General features: G+C 44.4%; 1 protein-coding gene across 2 annotated transcripts in view; it reads right to left on the bottom strand.

Annotated features, from left to right (window-relative positions):
* RSBN1 (round spermatid basic protein 1) overlaps positions 1-25845 on the bottom strand; it is a 52993-nt gene that overhangs the window by 24082 nt on the left and 3066 nt on the right. For both annotated transcript variants that reach the window (XM_075910291.1, XM_075910290.1), the window contains exon 2: positions 19373-20043. In XM_075910291.1, the coding sequence (XP_075766406.1) occupies positions 19373-20043 (671 nt within the window). The remainder of the gene's footprint in view (positions 1-19372; positions 20044-25845) is intronic.

Here is a 25845-nt window from a genome sequence, read left to right as displayed (position 1 = left end):
CTTTAACTATTATTTGGACCAAAACAACTCTTGTTCACAGCTCTGCCTGCACAGCCTGGTGACTAGGGTTCAATGCTCCCCTGGGCTTGAGATGGGCAACAAGCGCCTCAACTCTTGAAGTTTGTTCACTTACATTAATTATTAAATGGTCAAATTAAAGCTCACTGATAGAAAGTGCTGAATAGCCTGGTGGACTGGCCCATAGCTGAGGTGTTGGAGAACTTGGTTCAAGTCACAGTCCTGTCCCCTGAACAGAAGGAACTTCAGTGCTTGCCTCTTGAAGCTCTTCCACTTAAATTAACTACAAGCCACACCACTACTGGGTCTAGGTTCACTCTGTAGTCCAGTGGTTAGGCTGCTTGCCTTAGTGTGGCTGATTTGGGTTCAAATCCTCCTCTAGCTGTTTGAAAAAGGATTTGGAGAGAGCTGTTCTACTCCCCCAAGGGAAAGTAGGAGGCTCCTGTTTAGGTCCCTTTTGCAGGAGGCCCTTGTCACAGTTGATAGTTAACAGTTTCAAGAGAAAAATCTATTAATTCTCATCCTAGTGCAGGAGAAATTGAACCGCAGCTTCCAAAATCCCATGTAAATATCCTTGAAGTCTTCTGCCTGACTTCTGCTTTGGGTGCGAATAGTTAAAGTACAACAGCTTCAAGAGGCAAAACCAAGGCAGCTGCCCAAACTAGCGCATAGCCCAGTAGTTAGGATTTGAGCAGTGACTGCCTACCTCTCAAGTGGATATCCTTTCTCATCAAACAGAAAGGGGGATTGAACCAGCCTGGCCCACAACTACCTGAGTACCCTGACCACTGCACTGGAGAGCGATGGACTGGGAAGCCCAAATCATAATTGTTTATTTTAAGTCAAAGAGCTTTAATAGGAGATGAACAAAAGGAAGACTTGATTCACTACATAGTCCCAAAATTATACCTCAGATGCTATTCTGACATTTAACTAGCTAACTGTTTAAACAGGATTTTACATCTGTAGTCAACAGCTTTATAAATTAGTACCAGTACTTTGAATTCATAGGCCGTGGCTAAATTGAGTAGTCCTTACTCTCTAAGGCTAGCAACATTTGAACTGCAGCTTTTTCAGAGTCAGCAGCCTGGGGCTCAGTGGTATCTTTACTGTACTGTGATAAGAAGCAAGCAGCTCTGGCTAATGTGCACTGAGAGTTTTTACTATGGTCCACTAAACAAGCGAGTTTTCCGTTAAAAGCATTTGCGTAAAAGAGCGTCTAGATTGGCACGGACGCTTTTCGGCAAAAGCACTTTTTGCGGAAAATCGTCCGTGCCAATCTAAACGCGCTTTTGCACAAAAAAGCCCCAATCGCCATTTTCGCAATCGGGGCTTTTTTGCGCAAAACAAATCTGAGCTGTCTACACTGGCCCTTTTGTGCAAAAGCTTTGCGCAAAAGGGACTGTTGCCTGAATGGGAGCAGAATAGTATTTCCACAAGAAGCACTGATTTCTTACAGTAGGAAGTCAGTGCTTTTGCGGAAATTCAAGCGGCCAGTGTAGACAGCTGGCATGTTTTTCCGGAAAAGCGGCTGATTTTCCAGAAAAACTGGCCAGTCTAGACACAGCCAGGGTGTGTGTGCAACACAAAGAGGCAAATACTGCAGGGAAGACTTTGGGTGCTCCAGGGCACGCAGCTGTGGTGATGAAGAGCATAGTAAGAGTAGTGAACAGATCAGATAGACTGTGAGGGGGAGCAGAAATGTCTCAACTATCTGCAAATTACAGTGACTATTTTTTTGAGTGAACAAATCTCAGAGGAGTTGCCTAAGATCTTCAGTAGCTCATAGTTATGGGCAAGGGAACCCAGAAGAGTCCTTGCTTATAATTATTTATTCATATGATCTATTCATAGCCGACACAGCCTTATTACTACTGTTACATGTGTAGTTTACGTGTCGCCCTTATACTCAGCTATAGTAAGATGATAATTACAGTTGAGTCATGTGTGGTTTAGATTTATGTCTTTGGCTGAGCAGAGAACATCAAATATATATTTATTATTCAGGGCTAGAGGCTTTATCTGCATAACTTCAAAAACACAGAGAGAAACTTAACTCCACCCTTTCTAATAATTATTATTTTGTTGTATTGTATCAGGGTGGGCAATAATTTTTGACAGGGGGGCACTCCAAGTTTTTGGAAAGTGGTGAAGGGCACATGCTTCTATGGTATTAATGGAGGAGGTGCCAAGTCTGGGATGAAGGTTGGGCACAGAAGGGTGCTTGGGGTAAGGGGCTGGGGTGCAGGAAGGGATATAGGGTCTGGAAGAGAGTTTAAGTGAAGGAGGTAATTGTGACCTAGGGCAGGGGATCAGGGTGCAGGGGTTTGGGTTGGGACCTAGGGAATGCAGGGTCTGGAAGGGGGTTTGGGTTCATGAGGGGACAGAAGGTTTCTCTTATGTGTGATGGTAGGGAGGGGCTGGGGTTGCCAGAGGCAGACTCTGGCCAGGAGACTTCTCTGAGTGACTCAGAGCCAGCAGCCCAGCAGGTTTCTCAGGCAGGCAGGAAGCTAGCCAGCCAGCCAGCCAGCCCACCCAGTCCCCACATAGGCTGCAGGGGCCATGTGCATTAGTGAATAAGATCCTGAGGGGAGGGAGCAATGGTGCTTCATGCACTGACTGTTTTTCAAACAAGCAGTTCCCATTTGCCAGAGATCACCATGGGATTGTGCTGGGGGCAGAGCAGCACTTGAAGTCTCTCCACCCCAAGCTCACAGCTGAGAAAGAAAAATGGCTGCAGCAGCCTTTTCGGAGTGGTAGAGGGGGAGGGCACAGGGCAAACAAGTAGTATGCCTCAGGCTTTCCGCTGCATCAGCAGACTGGATCCAATAGCTTGGTGGGCCAGATCTGGCCCCTGGCCCATATTTTGCCCAGGCCTGTATTATACGGTGCAAACAAGCTCATACCTCATGTGAGTATGGACTTGCTTTAAGTTTAACCAAAGCCAAATAAAACACAGAAAAAACATGCATAAAATAAATAGGGATGTAAGTGACTAGTCGAGTCATTTCTCAACTACAGGCAGTCCCCGAGTTACGCGGATCCGACTTATGTCGGATCCACAGTTACGAATGGGGTTCCTCTCCCTGGTCTCCAGCAGACCAGGGAGAGGAAGCAAAGCGGCGGAACATGTGGGCAGCGGACAGGGTTGTCCGCTGCCCACGCGCTCTGAGGCTTGGCTCTGCTTTGCCCCCCCCGGTCTGCAGACCAGGTGGAGGGGGGGGGCAAAGCAGAGCCAAGCCCCGGAGCGCCTGGCCAGCTGACAGCCCAGAGCGTCTGGCCTGTCAGCTGATCGCGCGCTCCGCGGCTTGGCTCTGCTTGGCTCTGCTTTGCCCCCCCCACCGTCCCCCTGGTCTGCAGACCAGGGGGACGGGGGACGGGGCAAAGCAGAGCCAAGCAGAGCCAAGCCGCGGAGCGCGCGATCAGCTGACAGCCCAGACGCGTCTGGGCTGTCAGCTGGCCGGGCGCTCCGGGACTTGGCTCTGCTTTGCCCCCCCCCCCGTCCCCCTGGTCTGCAGCCCGGGGGGGGGGGGGGGGCAAAGCAGAGCCAAGCCGCGTAGCGCGCGATCAGCTGACAGCCCAGACTCGCCGTGGCTGTCCGCTGCCCACGTGCTCCGCGGCTTGGTTCTGCTTTGCTCCCCCCCCCCCATCCTCCTGGTCTGGGGGGGGGGGCAAAGCAGAGCAAAGCCGCGGAGCACGTGGGCAGCGGACAGCCACGGCGCGTCTGGGCTGTCCCGCTGCTCCCGTGCTCCGTGGCTTTGCTCCAGACACCTGTGGTACAGCAGCTGGGGCGCTGCCAGTTGGTCCCGTAGCGCCGCTCTGGGCGCTACTGGACCAACCGGGCAGCACCCCAGCTGTTCTGCCCCAGGCTTCCTGATTCAGCCACTGCTGGTCAGATTCAGCAGCGGCTGAATCAGGACGCCTGGGGCAGAGCAGCTTGGGTGCTGCTCGGTTGGTCCAGTAGCGCCGAGGAGCGGCGGCGCTACTGGACCAACTCAGCAGCACCCCAGCTGCTCTGCCCCAGGCGTCCCCAAGTCAGCCGCTGCTGAAACTGACCAGTGGCTGACTACAGGAAGCCCCTGCCCCGGGCTTCCTGGAATCAGCCGCTGATCAGTTTCAGCAGCAGCTGACTTGGGGATGCCTGGGGTTCTTAAGTTGAATCTGTATGTAAGTCGGAACTGGCGTCCAGATTCAGCCGCTGTTGAAACTGATCAGTTTCAGCAGCGGCTGAATCTGGACGCCAGTTCCGACTTACATACAGATTCAACTTAAGAACAAACCTACAGTCCCTATCTTGTACGTAACCTGGGGACTGCCTGTACTTGCTTCCCCCTTTCCTTGCTGCCTCTGATAGAGGCAGCAAGGGAGGGGGGAGCAGGAGCCAGTACTGGGGGGTCTGCCAGTTTAAAAGCCCCTCCCCCGCAGCACTGTGGTACAGAGGAGAGGGGGAAGAGAGGGCAGAGGCACACCACTCTGGAACTGGGCAGGAGTTGGGACTGCTCTGTCCTGGCTCATGCCAGTCCAAAATCTATCTCCGCTGGTGCCCTGCAGTTTAGATGTAGTAGGAGTCGGGCTGCCTACACACTCAGCTCCTACTACATTTAAAATGTGGAGTTACAGAGGAGCCCCTTATCGACTAATTGTGTAGTCCATACAAATTGTATTAACTACTCAATTAGTTACCCGCTTTTTTACATCCTTAAAAATAGATGACTTGGGGCTAAATCTTCCCCAAGCTGCCAAAGCAGTACTATTTTGAGTAAACAGTTGCATTATCATTTGTATGTAGAAGCCCTCTACCAATTTTGGTCCCAAGTAAACCACATTTCTGTGAGTTGGACCTTTCTGTGACTGAGTAGAACAGGGGCTGCTTGACAATTATAATAGCCCCACCTGCCACTATTTACACCAACATGCGCCTCCTTCAGCCAGCACCTGAAACGGTGTAGAAGTGCCCCTTGCCCACGGTTGGAAATATGCTGTAGCTCTATCATTCTCCTGCCATTATTATCTCTTTGTCTTAGTTGGGGTTTTCTGCCATGGTGCCTGATCCCAGGGCAGCCAATCAGCAGAGATACTCCACTTCTGAAAAGCACTTGTTTAAGCACTTGTTCCCTACAAATGTTTAAGCACTTCCTGAATTGGGGAAGGTCAGCAGGATCCAGCCCTGCCAGTCTCAAGGAGCTAATGTTATTAAGCATGCCCTGACAGCCCATGCTCATGTAGAGATCCCGCACCCAACTCAGTCTCCATGCCTTTTGATTTCAGGCATTTTCTCCTGTTGAGCCCAATCCATATGCCAGAGTTAGAAGGTTGGGTTTCCAAATATGGTTTCTCAAGATACATGATTACTTTAAGGCAGAACTTCATCTATATTTCCCCTTTCCTGCCATGGTCCCCCTCTTACTGTCCACCCTCCCAATTGACAATCCAAGTACAGATGGGCACGTGTAAAAAGTGTCACTTTGAGTTAAGAATTTTCAGTTCACATTTTCTTTTCTAATTTTAATATCCCTCTGAAAGCAAAATATTAGTCTTGCCTCTATATCCACCACAATTGCAAATGTGTTTGTTTCATTACTGCATTTCATAGACTAAGCACTAAGCCATCTGGCAAGCCTCTGACAAAAAAAATATATATTTAATCATCCTGTAATATAAAAGCAATTGAAAAGGAAAATATTGATGCAAAATCATATTTACTTCTGTGAATGCATATCTGACATGAGGTGATTGGATGTTTAAAAACAGCCACTGGTTTTGTTTAGTAAAATCAGATTTCATAGAGTCACATCTAACCTGAAGTTACTTGTATTAGTTAGTTTAGCATCAGTACCTGTGTGATAAAAGTAACCCTTTGCCCTTTGATAGCTGCCTTTGTCAGCAGATCCTAAAAGGTTCACACAGGGGCTTAGAATGTTTAGGTAGTAGACTGGGAATGTGTGACAAGTGGGACACTCGATTACCTGTTGATTGCCTCTGGGGCACCTTGCATTGGCCACCAGCAGCCTACTGGGCAAGATGGGACTTTTTGTCTGACCTAGTATGGCCATTCTTATGTAATAGTTGTAAAGTCACTATGATGGCCTATATACAGATGGGAAAACTGAAGTTCCATGCTGTATTTCCTATGCTGAAATGGGGGAGGCTGGGGGAGGGTGTGACAATTCAGTCGGTCAATTATCCCATATTTCAAGTCCAGTTTGCACTAAAAATTACAACCTTAATTATCCACAGAAGGACACAATGGTGGGAGCTGGAATATAGACATACATCAGTATTTCCCCTCCACTGTTACCTTACTCTAGTCTGAGCAAATCAAGGCTTAGAGTGGCTTTGGCTGTAGGGGATTGCTCTTGAGCAGCTGCAGTAGTTACTGGCCCCCAATAGATTGTAATTAGGGCAAACCTCAAGGCCCCTCAATGACAGATTAGGTGCTGGATAAAGTTTGCCTTAGTTGGAACATTTCAGATGTTTATAGTACTGCTAGCAATGCTACTAGAGGAAAGCAGGAGGGGAATTCTCCTCCAGAGCAAGAGGTTGCTTACCATCACCCACCCCTATCCCTCATTAACAGCCACTCCATTTACCCTAGCCCAGGGGTCACCAACCAGTAGATCTTGTAACCTTTGACAGGTGATCCTGGCAGGTTTGGCCAGGAGGCTATCAAGTGCTGGCACTTAATCTGCCTCTTTCAGCACTGCCAGTGCTGCTCCTGTCCTCTGCCTTTGAGGTGCCCCCCAGCCTTAGGACTGTTGCTGTGCAAGGCACAGTAAGAAGGGGGGTGCTGATGCCAGAGTGCCCCCCCACTCTGTACCCCATCTCCACAGATCAGGAGGGGGGAAGCAGAGATTGAAAGAGTTTGGTATCTGCTTTTGGGAGTGATAGGGGGCCGGGACGGGACGAGCCTGCCTTAGCCCTCTGCAGCACCACCCAAAGCCACCTGTGGTAGGCAGTCCCCAGCTGGAGCCCACATTCTAAACCCCAACCCCTGTCCTGAACCCCTCTTACATCCCAAACCCCTGCCCTAGCCCTGAGTCCCCCTGCACACACACCCCAGATCCCTGCCTCAGGCTCAGCTCAGAACCCCAGCTACACTCCAAATCCTTTAGGCCAAGATCAGTGTCTGAATCCCCCTCTCCCACACCACAACCCTCTGCCCCAAATCTGAGAAAAGTGAGGACAGCGAGGGAGGATAGAGTACGCAGGGCAGAGCTAGGCCTCAGAGAAGGAGCAGGAAGGAAGCAGGACAAGGGTGTTTGGGTTTGAGCTAGACCCTGGATTGCACTTAAATTGAAGAAGTGATCTTATGCTTTAAAACAGGCATGTCCAAAGTCCGGCCCGCGGTCGGATTTAATACGGCCCCCGCTTCTCCCGGCTCCCCGGTGCTCCTTTTAACTGGTGCGCGCAGCGCAGCGCGCCACTTCGGGCCACGCTGCCGCCGTCCATGGCGGCCGCTGTGGTCCTAAAGCCTGCCATGTAGGGCACATCTGCAGCCCCGCTCCCCCGCTTGGCTGCGGGTTCGCCCTGCCCCCGTGCCGCCGTGAGGCCAGCGTGCCCTGCGCTCTCCTGTGCTGCAGTCCAGATCTCAGTTTCACCCTTCACATTAGTGTAGGCAAGTTTTTTTTTCCAATTGAGATGAATACATTGTAAAATCTCAGTTAATGTCAGTTGGTCTAAATCAGTTATAAATATATTTGGACACAACATGTATAGGTGGTGTTACGTTCCTGTTCATATTTTTTGAACTTAAGAGTTGATAATATGTAATGTACTTTACAATGTTCCTGACATATATTTCAGCTTCCTGGATTTTTTTTTCATCTGGCCTTCAGATATGAAAGGCAGAGTGATTTAACACCTGTTTAGATCTGTCATCCATGTGACGAAATGAAAAGTATGCCGTTTGCAATAAACTTTGCATAAAATAGTTAATTTGCATTTAATTTTAATGGTTCAAAGAATGTCAGGCAAAATGGTCGGCCCTCACGCATGTTCACTTCTTCAAATCTGGCCCTCTTTGAAAAAAGTTTGGACACCCCTGCTTTAAAAGGTTGGAAACCACTGCCCTAGCCTACCTCCCTTCACAGATGTGAAACCAGTTCCAGCAGCAGGCATTATCCCTGAGTGTTCACAACCCTCAAGTCTTGTACAATGAGCAATTGCAGGGGGGGAAATAAAGCCATGCAGCCCCACAGAATACAGATCCTATTACATGTGTCTGCAGCACAGCCCACGCAACCCTTAGCTAGAGGAAACAAAGCCAGGGAAGTTCCCAGCAGCACAGAAAGGTGGGGGTGTTGGTCCAGGTTAGTGCTTGGGTGACCATCTTCCTCATAATGCAACAATTACATTGTTACCCATGTTTATTCCAAGAGAGTCGATATTAGTGTTTACTTTTTTCCTAGAGAAGAAATAGTAATTCCTTTTTTTTTGGTCAATAGGCCAGGCTACACATATAAGATAACATAGTTCTACTAGTGTTAAATTGAACCTCCACAGCAGGGGTTCCCAAACTTTGATACGGGAACCAGTAAATCCATTCACGAGCTTTTGGAGGACTGGCAACATCATTTGCATATTCATTAAGCAAATGATTATTCAAATAAGTTGTTTCTAGTCCTCCCAAAGCCCCCCAGTGCCAGCTTTAGCAAAGCTTTTGATACAGTCAATATTCTTGCCAGCAGGTTAAGGGAGTATAGATTGGATAAATGGACTGTAAGAGACAGAAAACCGACTAGACCAGGGTTTCCCAAACTTTTTACTTTGGTTAGAACCCTTTTTTTCCCCAGTACTGTTTTTACAGCCCAAAAATATAAACACAAAAAAAAAAGAATGAAAAATGAATAAATTTCACTTTTTCCACTCAGCTGCATCCTCCATCCAGCCTGGGCCAGGTCTTGGGGGACCCAGTGCCACATAAGCACTCGGGGAGGCAGGAGCAGACGGGGGTTAGGGTATCTGGCTAGGAGGTAGGGTGCAAGGAGGAGTAGGGTTGCTAGATGTCCGGTTTTGTACTAGACAGTCTGGTATTTGAGGCTTCTGTCTGGGAAACAAATTGAGAAAATACCGGACATATAAAATGTCTGGTATTTTCTCAGTAGGTAAGTTTTATTATTAGGTGTATCAGTTTGTAGTTGCAAACTGCCTGGCTGGCAGATGTGCTCAGGCTACATGAGTGTGTCTGCCAGCCAGACAGTTCGCAACCACTCGAGTGGGGGTGCAGGGGGCACACACAATATGGAGTCCCCAGGGCTGGATTCACTCGTGCTTTGCCAGGACCATGCGTAGAACAGGCAGCACCCCGAGATCTGCATGCACCCGGGTCAGTCCCACTCTGCCCCGCTGCCCCTCTGGCCAGCCCCACTTCCCCCACACCCCTCCCCACGGCCGGTTCTTCCCCCCCCCCCCACCCCCAATCTTCCCCGGCCAGCCCCACTACCCCCAATCTCCTGCCCGCCGGCAGCTCTGCTTCCGCAGGTCCCCCGATTTCCCCCGGCCAGCACCACTGCCCCAGTCCAGCCCTGCTTTCCGCCGTTGGGTCTCCCCCTCCCAATCTCTCCCATCCAGCCCTGCTTCCATTGGCCCGTTTCCCTCCCTCCTCCTCCCAACCTTCCTAGCTGCCCCCCAACCTACCCTCTTCCCTCCCCCGCAATCTGAGATCAAGTGTGTCCTGCATCTTTTACTCTCAATAAACTTGTTTTACTATAACCCAATTCAGTGTTTTGATTAAGAAAATACACTGTTAATTTGGGTTAAAGAAAACTGCTAGATGTTGTCTCTTTACAAGACCAGCACATTTAACTTTTATAATTTGAGTAGAGATGTAAACTTCCATTTAATTAGTTAACCAGGAGGAGAGCCCCTGCTTGCAGCAACCCCACAATGCTGGAGTAGTCCTCACCAGTTAACTCACTAATAAGCCTCATCCTTAATGAGTGAGGCTTACCAGTTAACCATTAAGGCTGCTCGAGTAAAGGCTGCTAGAGTAAAGCCCTGCAGAGACCAGTCTTCGTTCCCGCTAATCTTTTCGATCCATGTGTGGATTTTTTTCCATCCATGTGCAGAATAAATTTTTTTCTATGTATCAAGGCATGCATGACCAGTAGAAACAAAATATAGCTATGGGTGCTCTACTGATCAGTTGGGCAGCATAGGAATTTCTCATAAGCTGTACACTTGTGCAGCCGCTCAAAGGGAACACTGCAGAGGATACAAATTTTATATCTGCAAAAAGTGAGCCACAGGTATCTGTATGGACATCTGCAAATGTGGATACCCTCAGAAGAAAAGTGGATATCCATGGATTTGCAGGGATCTGTCTAAGTGTTCAGCAAGCGAGCTGAAGAATACAGGGTACATTGTTGGGAAGAAGGAGGGTGGGGGGAAGAGAAGAGGAATTCGTGACTGGGAGGCTGTTGGGATCACCAAGCAAAGCCTAACCAAGGCTGGTGGAACCAAGGGTGAGGCTATTGTGCTGTGAGCACATTGCTGATATCAGGGCTCTGAACCAACAACCAGTACTACAGGGCAGGTGGTGGAACAGTCCATTACTTGTCTCTATTAAATTTCAAACCTGTCAAAATGTACATGTCAAAAGAAGAATCTTCTCACAATGAAAGAATCCCTAAGCAGGTAAACTTACATTCTCTGATCCTTTTGTGGCACATGTGCCACAAAGTAGCAGAATCTGGCTAATATCCTCCAGGAAAGTGGCATGTCACTTAATTGTGGGAAGTTTTATTTATGCACTTAACAGTGTTGGCCACCCAGACCTCCTGTTTATGTTTAGTGATGCTGACAGCATCTGTTCAAGGAAATGTTGTTAGTTTACATGGGCACTTGGCCAAACTCCAGCAATAATATCCATCTTGGCTTTTGACCACTAGTTTCTCAGAGAGTCTTTGTTTGTTGGTTACTTTGCATGCGCCTTCTTATGAATCCTTAGCTATGTGCTTTTTCTTCCCACCCCCCCAAAAAAGTCACTTTCACTTTACACAGTCTCACCCCATGTCTTTCAGAGGCAAGTAGGTGAGACTATCCTCTACCCACCCAGGAAGCAGCTGGGCAGCAAACACTACTTGCCTCAGAGATGCACATATCTCCTGCATTAGGAAAGCAGGATAAATAATCCTCTCAAGGTAGGGAAGTGCACTGGATTCTTGAGTGGCCTCGGGAATAGGGCATCTGCCTGGCAGAGGGCAAGGTTGTGGCATGGTCATTTGCCTGTGCATACTAACAAGGAGAAGCTCAACCATGAGAGCATCCTGTCCAGAAGGAGCTTCTCATTTAAACTTAAGCAATTGCTTCTCAACAAATATTTGTGGCCACCTCACTCGACAACTAGATCTCACTGTTGTGGGTTAAGTCACCAAGATGGCAGTTTCTTCATTCCACCAAGTGCTTGGGCTAGAGTTTTAGGCATCTTTTTAAATAGGATAGAAGGTACCAATAATCTCACACTTACTGCTGCACTTAAAAGTAACAAATGTTTAAACACAAATTTATTCACGCCATAACAGTAACATGTTGAGTAAACAGTTTTTACCTCCAATCGACTAATTTGGTTTATTCTTTACCAACTTTGAAGGGAGAGTGACAGTATGACGATGACGTTCATACCACACAGAACTTGTTAAACACTGATAGTTCTGCATATTTGTCTTAAAGAGATAAAAAGAGTATCTTACTTATGCTTACTCACTCCTATAACTCATGCTTTTCCCATGCTAAATACATTTAGGTATTCTCTGGTTAATAGAAATTAGGTCTTCACTTGTTTCTGTAATACATTTCAGAGTTACTCAGGAATGATACATCTAAGTTTCCATTAGCTGGAAAACTGGCAAGTAAGCCAACCTGTAAAATAGGGGACGCTCAAGGTATTAGGGTTTGTAAAACCTTAAACCATTTGAAAGGAAGCCACAATAGAAGTGCCAAAATATGCATGTTTTAGGAATAATCATTTTAGTGGGGTAAAAGTTTCTCCCCCGCCAATGTGGTAGAGAGATCTGATCAGCAATATTAAGGAATTGTGTATACACTAACATCTAGAGCCAGAAATTACACATCTTGAATTTAACAGTTCACTGATCAAAGTACTTAAACATACTCAGTTAGGATACACAATTCAGCAGATCTGACATTTTGTAAGCCAGCCATTCAAATACTTGGGCAGAAATCTGGAAGCAAGAACACAAGCAAGCTTACTACTCAAAAGCAAAGCTGAAAACTAGTACAAAAAGAAAGATGGTTAAGAGACTCCAGGAGATGTTTTGTTTCACTCAAGTATTGCTAGCTTTTAAAAGTGATAAGCTTCTGTATGAAACTTAAGTAGGCTTAACACCATATATTTTCGGTAAGAGGTTTCAATTGCTCAGTAGACATAATCAGTACATCACGAATACAGAATAAGCCTTTGTCCAGGAAAGTAAGAGCACAGATAGCCTTGAACATTTCAGGAGGCAGTTAAATCTGGTATAAAAATTCTTTTACACCACTTGTAAAAATATGAGCACATCAGAGGTTTAAAGAGAAGAGGCAGGTAAGATTAAAATTGCAGTCTCCCTATATGGTTTGTGTTGCAAGAATGGGTAGGACTGTCTTATTCCTCTATACTCCATAGCGGTAACTGATTGAACTTAGGACCAAAAACACCAAACCAACCCCACTGAAAGCTATTAACACTTCACGCAGAGGTGAGGATACCCAGCAGCTTCAGGAATTCATGGTATTATATCTAATCCGTATCCACTGACAAGAGAAAGTGGTGAAAGGAAGTAAAAAGAGGAACATTCATATTTTCACACAAACAAAAACTATTTTGTTTTTAGATATGTGTCTTATACCACAAGCAAAATAACCAACACCTTTACCAAAAGGAGAAGCTAAACAACTTACCTCCCTATCCTTTCAGAGAGGAAGAGATATAAGCTTCCAAAGCAGGCACATTTAACTATTGCTAGCACAAGTTCTCTCAAGTCAAAATAAATCTGGTTTCAAATTTGGATTGGAGAACATTTGGTAAAATAGACATTAGAGACAGACAAGTTAAAAACCAATGTGATTTAACCCCAGTTAAGATACCTTGTTCCATTTCCTTGAAGTGAGGCAGGCAAGAAGCATTTGCTGTGTGGGCGCTGCTTGTTTTCAGTCCCCAATTTAAGCCTAGTTCCCATTCCATAGGTCAAGCTGGCTTTGAGAGACTGATGCTCACTTACTAATGTTAACAACATAAGAATGGCCGTACTGGGTCAGACCAAAGGTCCATCTAGCCCAGTAGCCTGTCTGCCGATAAGTGGCCAGCACCAAGTGCTCCAGAGAGGGTGGACAGAAGACAATGATCAAGCGATTTGTCTCCTGCCATACTTCTCCAGCCTCTGACAAACAGAGGCCAGGGACACCATTTCAATCCTCTGGCTAATAGCCTTTTAGGGACCTAACCACCATGAAATTATCTAGCTTCTCTTTAAATTCTGTTATAGTCCTAGCTTTCACAGCCTCCACTGGCAAGGAGTTCCACAGGTTGACTACACACTGTGTGAAGAACTTTCTTTTAATCTCAGCCAGAATCAAATACAACTCTGGAAGAACACGCTACAGTTGATGGGAGAGCCAGAACAAACAGAATTGCTTACTAAATTCAGGTTACAAAACCTCAGTTGATCAGCATGCCAGAAGTAACAGTAAGATCCTCAAATTCAAGGTCAAAACTTCAGTACTAAAAGTGTGTTAATTCCAATTCCTTTCATTTCCTCTACTCCACAAAATGATGCTTGCATGAAGACCTGATTCAGGCTGACCTTTTTTAGAGGAGTACATGCCTCTTTATAAAGGCCCACTATATGGAGTTTAGGTTAGGGACAGAATCATAGAATACTAGGACTGAAAGGGACCTCGAAAGGTCATCAAGTCCAGTCCCCTGCCCTCATGGCAGGACCCAGGACTGTCTAGACCATCCCTGATAGTAGCTTAGATCAATGTCTCTTAAATATCTCCAGAGATGGAGATACCACAACCTCCCCAGGCAATTTATTCCCGTGTTTAACCACCCTGACAGTTAGGAACTTTTTCCTAATGTCCAACCTCAACCTCCCTTGCTGCAGTTTAAGCCCATTGCTTCTTGTTCTATCCTCAGAGGCCAAGAACATTTTTGCTCCCTTCTCCTTGTGACATCCTTTTAGATACCTGAAAACCACTATCATATCCCCTCTCAATCTTCTCTTTTCCAAACTAAACAAACCCAATTCTTTCAGTCTTCTTTCATAGGTCATGTTTGCTAGTTCTTTAATCATTCTTGTTGCTCTTCTCTGGACCCTCTCCAATTTCTCCACATCTTTCTTGAAATGTGATGCCCAGAACTGGATGTAATAGTATAGTTGATTAATAAGTTAGCCTATAAACAAAAGCTTATAGGTTAATGCTATAGACTACATGCCTCTGATCCTCACCCCTCTTGCCAGGGAGTTTTTTTAACAGGTTGGCCAGCAGCCCAGCTCAGTCCTGCAGCCAGTCTGTCTGCCACCCCATGCTGCAGCCTACAGAGGCAGCAGCCGGTCCAGGAGCTCAGACCTCCCACCCCTGGATAGGCTGCTACCACCCTGTGCTGCTGCCTCTGTAGGCTGCAGCATGGGGTTGCAGACAGCCTGACCGCAGGGGGAGCTGGTTTTTAAACAGACTTGCCTCGTGAGCCAACTCCTGCCTGGCGCCCTGTACTAGTGCCTCAGAGAGATGAAGCAATGTAGGATGGCAGGGGATTCCCCAGGAGTGGGGCCTGAGCGTACTGGCTGCCAGCACCACCCCTCGGGACTATAGAATAGTCGAGTAAGATAAGAATTTATGAGGTTCATCATCTATTCAATTAACCAATATTAACATCCCTAGTTTAGATAAAGTGGATTTTTGCAGTTGAAACTCCAAAAACTGCACTGCCAAGATATTCAACTAAGCTGGTTTCATAGAACCATATTATCATAAGCTTAAGTTCCGCAGAGACATGGATTTTACAAAGATCCTGTAAAGCAAGTAAATTCTGTCCAGCACCTCATCCTACTAGAACAGTGGCCACAGCACACAAGCTAGTGTAAACTGCAGTATTAGCATACTGTGCTGTAATTCATCCTTGTGGACCTGCCCAAAAGACACAAACTAAAAGGGGCTCCTAGTCTTCCCACATGGATCCCTGTTTAAAGAGGACTTTTAGTTCACACCAGCAGCATCAACACAGGGAAGTTACAGTGTAGCACACTAGTGTATACTTCAACTTACTACCCTGTAGCTCTAACCACTGGGCTATGCCAACACAGCCTTTTAGTCAAACGTGTGCATCTCTAAATTCTCATGACAGCTTGATCTGTGACAAAGGCAAGTGCATATTTTAGGAATTTACAGACTGTACATTATGCTTCAGGCAATGAGTACTAGATGTTCAGAACTGAATCTGTATTTATCCATGGCTTTCAGTAAGTTGAACTGAATTAGATTAATGTTCTTTTGTCAGAGATGGCAGCCCCACATCACATTAGAGCTGTGATGTCCAACACACTAGCCACATGTAGTTATTTGGCCAGTTGAGTGTAGCTAGATTGCTACAACAATAGCAACTACAGTAGCTACCACTTCACAACTGGTTGGACACCACACAGCATTAGACCCTACTTTGGCAAGGAGTTCTGGCCCAATCAAGAGACGTAGGGCAGATCTACATGTTAAACATTACATCAGTGCAGCTATGCCACTGTAGTGCTTAAATGAGGATACCCCTATGCTAACAGGAGAACACTCTTGGGGCATAGTCAATCCCCTTTCCCCAAGAAGCAGTAACAATGTCAATGGGAGAAGTTTTCCTACTGAAACAGAACCATCTACATGGGGAGGTTATCGTTTTACTGATACAGACCTGTAGAGTAGACAAGTACAGTAGAACAAGAGTCAGCTACAAAACAAGTAAAGTGCTATCCAAACAGTGATGTTAAAATCCCAGGAAAAAATAGCATCTAGCCCAGTGAAGTATTCATATGTTTACTCATTGCAACAACCTCCATGTATACATGAAACAAAAAACAGAACAATGTAGCACTTTAAAGACTAACAAGATATTTTATTAGGTGATGAGCTGAAGTGGGTCTGGCCTATGAAAGCTCGTCACCCAATAAGTCATCGTGTTAGTCTTTAAAGGGCTATATAGTTCTGTCTTTTGTTTCAGCTACACCAGACTAACACGGCTGCATCTCTATTACTATTCTCCATGTATACAGGTTTGCTAGCATACTTTCATGATTGCCATAATGCCAAATTGTTTTGAGTCAGCCCAACAGTTCTCATGACTCTAGAAACTCTAGGAGTAATTTGCAAAGGGCTCCTTGGTATGTAAAAGAAAAGACTCAGATGGCATGACCAACTTAAACACTTCACACACATTTTGAGAGTATCATGTAATTATAATTGGAACAATAACTTACTAATCTTTAATAGTCTGCATGATATGTACTGTTAATCTATGAAGATTATATTTTTATATATGCTGGAAATGTGTAAATAAAGTGTTTTAAACCAAGCATGTAATAGTCAATAAGTAGTTTCCAGACAAAGGAAGAGGCCAATATCCTAAGCCAGGCGTGATTAGTTGCATTATAATACCACCATAAATGTGAGAGAAGCCAGCCTCTACAGACAGCATAGTACCACCACAGAACAAGGAAAGAAACTTTATCTGGAAATAGGGATGTTACATATCAGTTAATTGATTAGTTGAGTAACCTCAACTATTCTATAGTCCCCTGGGGCAGGGCCATCAGCCAGCATCCCCTGCCACTCTGCACTACTGCCTTAGTATCAGAAGCAGCAGCGTGGGGTGCCAGGCGGGAGCTGGTCCGCAAAGGGAGCCAGTTTAAAAGCCAGCTCCCCTTATGGGACCTGTCACAAGCTGGAACTGAGCCAGGCTGCCTGCCTGGCTTGCTTCTAATACACTTTAAATGCAGAGCTGCAGCACGAGTAGGTCCCAGACCCAGCACGAGCAAGGCTGCTAAAAAAGTTTACTGGCAAGGGGGAGGAAATGCATGCGGTCTATAGCATTAACCTATAAGCTTTTACTTATTGGTTAATCAACTACACTCCTACATCCCTATTTGGGAATAGAGATATATTGTTAATAGAATAGCTGATTAACTTGGTGAATTCTTATTGGTTATTCAATTATTCTAGAGTCCCTGGGGGTGGGGCTAGCAGCCAGTGCACTCTGGCCCCACCAGAGGAGCTCCCTGCTACTCTGCACCACTGCCTCTGTATCAGAGGCAGCAGTATGGCATGTCAAGTGGGAGCCAGGCCACAAGAGAGGCAGTTCCCTGCTCAGACTGGCAGTCTGCCACCCCATGCTGCTGCCTCCAATACAGAGGCACCAGCACAGGGTGGCAGCAGAGGGAGTTAGTCCAGCACGGGCATTTGAGCTCCCAGACCCAGCATGAGCTGGAACTGAGCCAGGCTGCCTGACCACCTGGCTCCTAATACACTTTAAATGCAGCCCTGCAGCCCAGATAGTTCCAGGACCTGGCACAAGCTGGGACTTAACTAGGCTACTGGCCAGCCTGTTTTAAAAAAAAAAAAAAAAAAAAAAAAAAAAGACACTCATATGAGCAGCATCCTCTAGTAAAGCAGCTGTTGGTTCTACAACAGTGGTGAGGACCTCAAGACACAGGGAACAGATGCAGCCCCAATCTTGCCTGGATCAAGCTGGAGGCTCAGGGCTCCCCCAGCATTGGGGAGCCCAAACTGGTGAAGGGTGGTGTTTGTTTTTGTTTCTCATGTGTGCAGCGCCGCCCCCCCCCCCCCCCCAACTGATTTTTCTGTGGGCCAGTGGCCTTGACCCAAAAAAGCTTCCCTATACTTCCTTTAAAATGTATATTTTAAGTGGTTTCCAGTTGGTTTTAAGTGTCAACTTTATCCTACAACTAACAGTTGTTTGCAGGCATCTATTACTGGAAAGTAAAATTTGTAGAAGTAAGTATCACAAGTAGAATATTGATGTTAGTCTATCAGTAAATAAGTGCTTGCAATAGCAAACTCCCATGACACTATCGCAATCCAATATCTGACTTCAGGACTGAAGCAGATTCTCTTGGGACAACCCAAGTTAAAAGTCACTGTATAAACAATCACTACATTATATATAAACTAGCAGATTTACCCAGAATTATTCACGTAATTAAGTGCCCTTTTTATTTTATAAAATAAGGGCATGTGCTTTATTTAAAGGACTATTTTTCAGAAAGTGTTTATAAAGTGTTTTTAGAGTTCTTAAATAAACTGTTAATGTCTCCATTTAGTTGTTTTCCTGTTAAAAAAAATGCACTAATTCCATCAAGTGTCTTTCTTCATCCCTATCAACTCTTATTTGCTATGTTTTAACAAAAAAAGCTAATGTCAATATAGTTTGCATTAAGCTTTTCTTCTAGAACCTGAAGCATTGATTTAGTTGTGCCAAAACAGAGAAATGTAGAGTAGGGCTCTGTTTTGCCTCTTACGTAAGACTTGACAAGCAATCCCATTCCAGGTTTTTTTGGCTTGGTCCTTCAACATTTGCTCAGTCATGTCAATTTTGAGGACAGTACTTGATTTGGTGATTGTCTGTTTGGTTTTATGAGAAGCAGTCCCATTCCAGGCACAGCCTGGTTTGCTGGCACAAATGAACCCTTATGTTGCTTTTAAGTTATGCTAAGAGGAAGCTGTATACCGAAATATGGTGGTCCTCACTCTTACCATTTGAATTATTGAACGGACAAACTAAAACATAGTATATTTATCTTAGCTTGAGTGTTTACACATACAGGTGATTAGAGAGTTGAAGGCTTTTTCTTGCCAGCAGAATATTTCTAGAGAAACTCTGCATCACAAGCAGCAGCTCAAAGCTGACAAGACTAGCTGATTTTACTGCTACTATGTTTGGCAGAAGATCTTCTGAAGTCTAATTTTTTGTTGTTGTTGCTTGTGGAAACTAGGAGCAATAGAGGAGGCAGGCACTGGATCTATTCAAAAGGAGAGAGATCTAGCAACCAGCCAGCTAGGGACAGAATAGCTTAGTACAGAGGTCTCTGTTTTAGTGAGTTGGCTCTAGAATGGGGATTCAAATTTTAAAACTTCCTGTCACGAATTCAAAAGATGGAGCTCTCCCAAATATGGGATAGGGATGATAATCTGGTACAAATACTGGACAAATACTATAATCTGTCTCAGTAGGTGGGGAGAAGAGGCTTCAAGACACAAAGGTCATGAATTTTATCATTCCTCATCTCTTGCCCATCAGTGTCAATCCAGAAACTAAATCTTAGAATCTTCATACATTTAAGAATGTCTACATTACCTGAGTGTGAAAATTTGAAATAGTTGTTGTTTCTATGTCCTTTTTTCCCAGAATTTCCATTTTCACTGGAGTGTTTGGGAAATTAAAAGCAAAATAATCCAGGAAGTCTGGCAAATATGCAGCTGCCCCATGTACTATGGCTAAAGCATAGTAGGCTGCATTTTTCTCATTTTCACTAAATGAGAGTGCAAGAAATTCTTCTGCAAATCTCTCCATCTCCACTGGAGTCAAAAATGAGAGTTCATCCATGTAAGCATGAAGGACCAAAGCACCACCATTAGACTGATGTTCTTCATGAATAAAGTTACTAAATTTAGTGCCAGTTTTCAAGAAGCTGCTACGAACAGAGTGCTCTTGGTGAGTCATAAATGGTGTCTGTACTCCCTGGGGCACCCGATATTCCTGCATTCCCAAATTTAATCGGCACAGCTGCTCATCCTTCAGATACCTAAAGGATTCCTTGTTCACTTGTGTGTTATCACTCTGTCCTTGAGTCAGAAACTCTTTGTTGATACGAGTAAGTCCAGCACAAACTGTTTGTACTTCTTTGTTGTACATTTTAAGGCGTTTCCCCCTCATATCTTCCCGGTGTTTCTTTTTCTTTTTTTTCTTTATCTTCTTCATAATAAGACTGTCAATTCGCTGGGTTTTGCCATTTTCATCTGGAGTTTCTGGTAACAAAAAGATTAGAATTTAAAGTTAGAGCAGATTTATCCAAAAGACAATTAAGAAAAACGCCACATTTCCTAAAGCCACCTTTTTCTGATAATTAGCAGGTTTCACATTGGTTGGGTTAAATTAGCAGGTCTGCTTTTGGATTGGCATGTATCTAACAAACACTAAGTAGTAACATTGAGTTTCTAAACAAAATAATTTTGCATTAAGGAATTTTGGCAGAATCAGAAACTGGAACACTTGTTATAAAAGATACCTGTAATTCATCTTTAATTTAAATACTTTACATTTTAAGTGCATTTAAGAATAGGAGCCATCTTAAGTGCTTAACACAACAAATAAACCTCAAAGACTAGTGGCTCCACAACATGTGTACGTACACACACACACACACACACACAAAATGGAAGCAGCAACTGTTGGGTAGGAGTTAAACCTTTAGATCCTAATCTTGTAAGTTTTGTTTTGCATAGTAGGCCTGCTTGTGCACCTTGCCACTTTGGGGGCAGGACAGAAGGGTGAAGAAAATGCCTATTACCACTCTAACATGGTTAAAAATAAATATAGTAGTTCACAATAGTATTTAGAAACACAAACGCTTAAAGCAAGAAAGTTCTGACCAAGTCTAGTCAGTTCCATAATTTTCTCTTTTAAATCAAAGTCTTCAAAGCCAAAAAAGCTTGTGGGAACACCTGGCAGCAATGTGGAGAAACTGCAAATGAGCCCAAATTACACAAGGAAAATCTTTTCTTTTTAAAGAAGCTTCACACACTTCAGTAATCTACTTTCAATATAAGAAAATGCTCATCTGAAATGCAATAGCTGGAGTCCAAAATACAGACCATTCTCTAAATGTAATATTTTGCCAGCAAGTTACTATGTTCTGATGTTAATATTCCCATTGTACAAAAATTCCACATTGTATGTAGGGGCTAGAGGGGAACTGAATGACTTATTGCAGTCACTTCAGGTCTTGATCTCACTGCTGAATGCCAGTTACTTCAAAGCTGTGTGGTAAGGGATGTAGGCCTGAAATTCAGATCCAAACTCATTTCATACAGATGTCAAAGCCCATTAGATAGGAATATTTTTTAATTCTTACTAAGCTTGCTGGACTCCAACTGGTGGAAAGCTATGCCGCTCACCAGCAATGGCCTGGCATCCAAGATACCCGTAAATATCTGATCCATTATGAGCCAGAGCCTATTGAAATTAAGTGCTAACCTGGAAATGGTTCCTATAGAGGCCTACATTTATTTTATCACAACCAATATTAAGATAGTGGGTCCCCCAAGATTCTGTCTCAGATAATGTGAGTACTGCCAGCTCCCTGCCGTACATTAAGATGTTGGTTGTGATGTTAACACCAACTAAGTAGGGAATGCAAGAATTAGTGCTATTTTTGTACAGCTTCAATTCACCCCTCAATTGTGCATATATAATATAGTCTTGTTACATGACCACATATTGTTTCCCACATGGGCTATTAGTATCTAACACCATATGATCTTCACATATGCCCCACACTTGAGCTAAAAGCAACTTGTAGTGGAGCATGCATGCCTGGTACCACCCAAGGCTGCTATGATAGGTAGACCATAGTAACGTGGAACTCAGAATGTGGGAAAGTGCAGAAGCAGCCACCCTCTCCCTGCCCCCATCCCTTCTCAGTCCTATACTACTTATCCCTCTTCAGAACCTATCACTTTCTCTATTTAGTCTCAATCCCATCCCTGGCCCCACCCACTTACCACCATTTTCTCCTCCAGATGTGGCATAGCTGCCTCTTGTGACTAGCAAGAGGAACTGTAGCTGTTGTCCAGTTACACTGGATGCCTGAGAATCCTGCAGAGCTACAGTTGTGTGATAAGACTGTGAAAATGCATGGGTGTCACAAGGAGCATGATATTTGGCAAGATTTTTGAATTCTTATGTTTGCCAGATTCAATTCTGAGGGTTGAATCAGAAGTTCCCAGGTAAATTTTTCCATTGATTACAGTTAATACAGCTAGTTCAGGGCTAATCTTTCCATCCACGTGCAGATTTTTTCCATGTGCAGGATTAATTTTTACGTGCACCAGGGTGAGAGAATGTGCATTAATAGTAGAAAAATCTAGCTGTGATGCTCTGCTAATAAGCTGTGCATCACTGAATCTCTCCTGAGCGGCTGCCCAACCACACAGCTTACAGGGGACACTTATGAATAAGGCTACCATTTTATCAGTGGAATTTGACTGCTCACCACTTCTGCCACAGCAGCTGGAAGACACAGGGTCCCACAGCTTCCTGAAGGAGCAGTGAGTTAAAGGTACCCCACCACCTGAGGCAGCAAGCCCCCAAAGCTCCCAGCCACCATGGATAGTGGAAAGTAGCCCACCAAGGAAGGGACAGGAAGACCCTGGCAGTTCTAAGCTCCCTCGGGTGTTAGGACACCCAGTGCTCCCAGTCACTCCATCTCTTTCCCATTTTAGTATAGCTATTTACTAAAAGTCAGGGACAAGTCACTGGCCTCTGAACATCTTTATCTGTGACTAAAAAATATTAGCCTAACTTATGATCTATTAATGGGACTGCTTGTAAAGAGCTGCTTTTGCCTGCCCACTTTATTATCTGCATGGGGGGGGGGGAGAAGAGGTGGGGAGGCAGGGTGCACAAGTTAGCAAGCAAATCAGCCAAGTCCTTTATTATTGTACCAAAGTAGCTCAAACATCAAGATGGAGTAAATAGCAATGGTGATGTGTATATAATTTGTGTAATGGAGGGGAATGATCAGAACACGTAGTTATCTGACTTATAAAAAAAAAAAAAAGAGAGTCAAGGAATTCCCCAAAACAGATCATATTTTATACTGCCTGAAGTCAGAGTGACTTGTCATTCTACATCAACAATGCAAATAACACAGCAATTATACTTAAGCAAATGTCCTGCTTAAGTGGTATGGTAAGCTCAGTCTGCTGCTGAAAGTGTTCTGACAGGAAGATAACATGGAAAATATGTTAGCTATGGTAACAGCACAGGGCTTTCACAGCAAGACTTTCATTGACTTCACAAACTCATTTGTATTCCCAGTCGATTTGCTTGCAGTACTGAAAGTTAAATACAATTAGTGCCCCAAATAAAAAGAAAACTTCTATAAATATGATTGGCAAGCAGGAAAAACAGTTATAAATTCACACACACTACTTTTAAAGCAGTCCTGCCTTGGCAAGTTTAGAAAACAAGTTCTTAACACAAAATAGTTAAGTTTCTGTAGAACCTTCTGAAGCCTACACTCTAGCATTTTAGTGCTATTCTTAGGTAGACTAAAACTGATGTTTGAAATTTGCATTACAGTCCTTAAACTAGTACTGAATTCCCTTGGTTTAAATGAGTAAAACCAGTAAAAGCAAAAAAATAATCTAGGTTTAATATTAAGTTTATATAACTATCTTTGAATCCCTGAAATATCAATCTTGTGACATTGCTAGTTATGCTTAACTTTAACATAGTTCCTTACTAACAAGTGAAGTTGTTCCAACATTATAGATGGAGAACAGATTGTCATTTGCAGTGTTCCTTACATCAGTCAAACCTGTCAGAACCAAGTTGTTGGTTTTTTTAACCTCTCAAGCCACTACTATAAATAAAGCTATGATTTAGTCACAGGTATTTTAGTAAAAGTCACGGAAAGGCCATGGACAGTAAATGCAAATTTATGGCCCATGATCTCTCCATGACTTATATGATAAATACCCTTGAGCAAATCTGTGGGGAGAAGCACCCCAGAGGGTATGCTGCTGTGGGGGGAGGGGGGGTGCAGGGCAATCTAATATGGCTTCCCCCAGGGCCTAATCAAGCTGGCTGTGCAATCACTCAAGCATGAACTAGGGATATTACATTTCAATTAATCAGCTAATCCAGTAGTGACATCATTTCTACTGACTAACCGATTAGTCAATGGGGGAGGGAGGGTTAGGGGGCATATCGACTATTGAAGTCGAGCTACATTTAAGAGGCAAAGGTGCAGCAGCAGTCCCCGCTTGTGCCAGGTTCCCCGCTGCGCCTCTGCCTCTCCTGGTGCCCCTCACTGCAGGGATGGTGTGGGGGGGGGGGGGGGGGGGAAGAGAGAAGAGGAGACAACTGGCTTTTAAGCCAGCTCCTGCTCCCTATCCCCCCCTTGCTGCCTGAGGTGACTACTCTTTTTACATCCTTAGCACAAGCCAGTCAGGCTGTCCCCAGAACCAGCTGCTTGAGCAGCCCTGGGGCCAGCCACAGAAATCACGCAAAGTTAAAGAATCCATGACTTCCGTAACAAACAAGGAGCCATAATACAGCCACCAGACAAGTGGTCATCCATTCTATAGGCCTTCCAGAATATAATTCAATAAAGATTTGTTCTGATCATTCAGCTTTATTGTAGTAACAGCTACCACGGACAGTGAGGTCTTTGTAAATGTGTGTTTTACAATGAATGTGTTTACTCAATTAGGGCACAACTACACAGCAGGACTAAACTCAAGCTACACTAATTGCGTAGCTTAAGTCAAAACAGCACCAAAAGTTGAAATAGGCTATCAACACAAGTTATTTCAAGAGAGAGCACTCTTCTTCTGACTTCCCTTACTCCTCATACGAGTGTTACAGGAGTCGAGTAAGCAGTCCTCCAGCTCAACATTCTTTTGACATTATGTGAAAATAACTGCTTGGGTTTAGATGCAGACTATGTTATTTCAGAATGCCATCAATTATTCTGAAATAACGCTGCTGTGTAGACACAGCCTTACTGAGCTATGATATAAGTCATATAATGCAATTCACTATTCAGGATTTAGAGCATCTCTCGTATCCAAAGCACAGGACCTCAGTCAGAAGATAGAGTTCTCTTTCTGTATCTACTACACATACTTTTGTGAATGTTCTGTGTGTGTCCATTAATGAACTGGCAATGCTACCTGTGAAAAGTCATGAAGATTAGATCTGGATAGAAGGTGTTGAGTAATATAATTTGCATTTCTCTAATTTCAGAGAAATAAAACCCCTTTGTGATGAAATGGGGAACTCATTTATGTACAATGTATGAATTCCAGTTTGTAGATTGGTTAGACTATAAACATGGAGTTCATAATTTCAAATTCAGAGAAGGCAGACAAGACTCATGTATTTTTTTGATCCATGTTGGATTGAGATTCCAAGGGGTAGGGGCACAGGACTGACAATGGAGTATCATTAAATCCCTTGTACAAAAAGCTGGCTACCTTTCTTAAGGATCAGTCTGCCCAGGTGATCTGTTGCTTTGTTACAATGCCACCTGAAAACAGTGACAGGAGACTACAAAAAAATTGGTCTCTGCCTGGCCATTTTAGAAACAGGGAGAAGAAAGCAGAAGCAGAAAGCTGGCAATAGTGAAAGACCTTGGACTCCTTTAAAAAGACAGACATAAGCTCAAAGAATGCTCCACAATTCAGAGTACTTTTACAAAGCCTGTGTGTTATGTGCTTCAACACACACATCCTTGGAGAGAAACAGTAAACCGGAGTGTTCACAAGACAGGAGCTCATTGAAACTGGGACTCCTTGGGAGTCAGCACTGGCCCTGGGTGCCCAGGGCAACTGACCACAAGGCTCTGCTTCTATGAAGAGGTAGAGAGTGGGTCCTGAAGCTTACCCAGTTAAAGGAAAGCTTAAAAGCAAATGGATCCATCATGTCATATGCAAAGTCTGGAATAAATCCAGCAGGGGAGCTTTCCCAGGCCTCTCTTGTCTTTCAAGACCAAAAAGTAAGAATCTTTCCCCTAAAAAGGTTCAGATACTTGCCAGTTT

The sequence above is a fragment of the Pelodiscus sinensis genome, chromosome 27 (genome assembly GCF_049634645.1).
Source record: "Pelodiscus sinensis isolate JC-2024 chromosome 27, ASM4963464v1, whole genome shotgun sequence".
Classification (NCBI taxonomy): Eukaryota; Metazoa; Chordata; order Testudines; family Trionychidae; genus Pelodiscus; species Pelodiscus sinensis.
The sequence above is the reverse complement of the archived record's forward strand: the minus strand, read 5'-3'. Positions and strand labels throughout refer to the sequence as shown.